Genomic DNA, 2,008 nt, shown 5'->3' on the forward strand with positions numbered 1-2,008 from the left:
CACACCTGTGACATCATCATTACGCGCCTAGAAGCATGGCGCTTCTCCCATGTAGTTGTACAGGATGCTAACAGAGTTATAGTGCTTTCTGAATATTTTGGAGGACTTTTAACGAGTCACTCGGGATTTTATCGGCATGTTTTGTCGGGTATTTGTGTTTTAGCTTCTTTTTTTTTTAGACTGACAGTAGGCGTTGCTTCAGCTTCAAAATGCAGGCGCTGAAGGTCGGCTGCTCAGCTTCGGCTTGGCTTAAAACCCTCGGCTCAAGCGGACTGCACTGCCCTGAACTCGTCAAAGCGACTTCCTGCCGACGAGTCCACCTTTCTGTGAGTCGCTTTTGTCAAACGGGGTCGAAAGTAGAGGACACGGCGGTCATTCGTGTCCCCCGGTACCTGGCGAGCCGCGTAGAAAACGTGAAGCAAGCTCGGGGCAAAAGCAAGATCAGCACCGTGAGAGCGGGCAAGCTCCTGATCCAGTGCAAGAACCCTACTCTGAACCAGTCTGCGGGTTACGTCCTGGGGAAGTTCGAGCAGCCTGTTCTTTCCACAAAGGGTTGGAAACACAATAAATCGTTCGGTGACTACTTCTGCATCAACAACACCAAGGATGTAGCGCCCTACATAGCAGGCAACCGGAAGGAGGACGATGAGCAGAAAACAACTGTGACGTTTAAGAGCCTCCACATCTGCAAGGAGCTGGAGGAAACTTTGCACGGTATCGGGATTACCCATCCGACCACTGTGCAGCTGCAGACCATCCCACAGGTCATGAGAGGTCACAACATCCTCTGTGCTGCAGAAACGGGCAGTGGGAAAACGCTGAGCTACCTGCTGCCTGTTGTTCAGAGGCTGAAGGCTGAGAGGCAAGCTGAAATAAACTCCGAGAGCACAAACGAGATTCGCGCTGTGGTTGTAGTGCCTTCCAGAGAGCTAGCTGAGCAAATAGCAGCCGTCTCCAGGACTCTCTGTGCTCCGTTTGGCTTACACACAAAGACGGTGGGTGGCGGGCGAGGTGTCGGCCACATCAAGGAAGTCTTTTGGAGGGAACATCCAGACATTTTAGTAGCCACACCGGGTGCCCTGGTCAAGGCCCTGCAAAGGAATTATCTGGATTTGAGTGAGCTGAGCTTCTTGGTGGTAGATGAGGCTGACACCATGTTCGACCCCAGCTTCTCTCATATGCTGGAGGACATCCTGCTGCATGTCAACATTGCAAGTGATCCTAAGGAAACGCGTGGCCTGGATCACAAAGCCCAGCTGCTGCTCGTGGGGGCAACCTTCCCCCGGGATGTTGGGGAGGTCCTCAGCAAGGTGACGGACCTCGGGAAGATTGTGACACTCAAGAGCAGGATGCTGCATTACCTCATGCCCCATGTCAAGCAGAGGTTCCTGAAGGTAAAGGGTTCAGACAAGGTCGTGGAGCTCTACCAAGCCCTGAAGCAGCTCCAACTCGACAAAGAAGGGGGCGCCGCTGTCGTGTTCTGCAACAAGTCTGCCACGGTGAACTGGTTGGGCTACTCGCTGGAGGAAATGGGAGTCCAGCATGCGCGACTGCAAGGAGAGATGCCCGCCGTGGTGCGCTCGGGGATTTTCCGCTCCTTCCAGAAGGGCATGACAAATGTGCTCGTTTGCACAGACATAGCTTCCCGCGGCCTGGACACTTCCAGAGTGCGACTGATCGTCAACTACGACTTCCCAGAATCCCACACGGACTACATCCACCGAGCGGGGAGAGTGGGGAGAGCGGGAGGAGTGGAGGATGGAGAGGTGCTCAGCTTCGTCACTCACCCGTGGGATGTGGAGCTGGTGCAAAATATTGAGATGGCTGCTCGGAGGAGAACTACTTTACCAGGGATGAAATCTGAAATACAAGAACCAAAGCCCAAAACAATGAACCTAAAGGAGTAAATGCCTTGTGTGTCACTTAAATATTTTAAAAAAGCAGAAGCTGTGCAGAAACTCAGAGCAAAGCACATGTATGATGAATAAAATTTTTAGTTTTGCTCATA

General features: G+C 52.4%; 1 protein-coding gene across 1 annotated transcript; it reads left to right on the forward strand.

The window, feature by feature from the left end:
- ddx28 (DEAD (Asp-Glu-Ala-Asp) box polypeptide 28) lies at positions 1-2,008 on the forward strand. Its single transcript, XM_017418676.2, has one exon. It carries the CDS (start codon positions 210-212, stop codon positions 1,905-1,907), a length of 1,698 nt encoding a protein of 565 aa, XP_017274165.1. The 5' UTR covers positions 1-209; the 3' UTR covers positions 1,908-2,008.

The sequence above is a fragment of the Kryptolebias marmoratus genome, linkage group LG15 (assembly GCF_001649575.2).
Source record: "Kryptolebias marmoratus isolate JLee-2015 linkage group LG15, ASM164957v2, whole genome shotgun sequence".
Classification (NCBI taxonomy): Eukaryota; Metazoa; Chordata; class Actinopteri; order Cyprinodontiformes; family Rivulidae; genus Kryptolebias; species Kryptolebias marmoratus.

What these genes read in the sequence shown, in the direction of transcription:
- ddx28 (XM_017418676.2), top strand. Translation starts at nt 210, where the DNA reads ATGCAGGCGCTGAAGGTCGGCTGCTCAGCTTCGGCTTGGCTTAAAACC.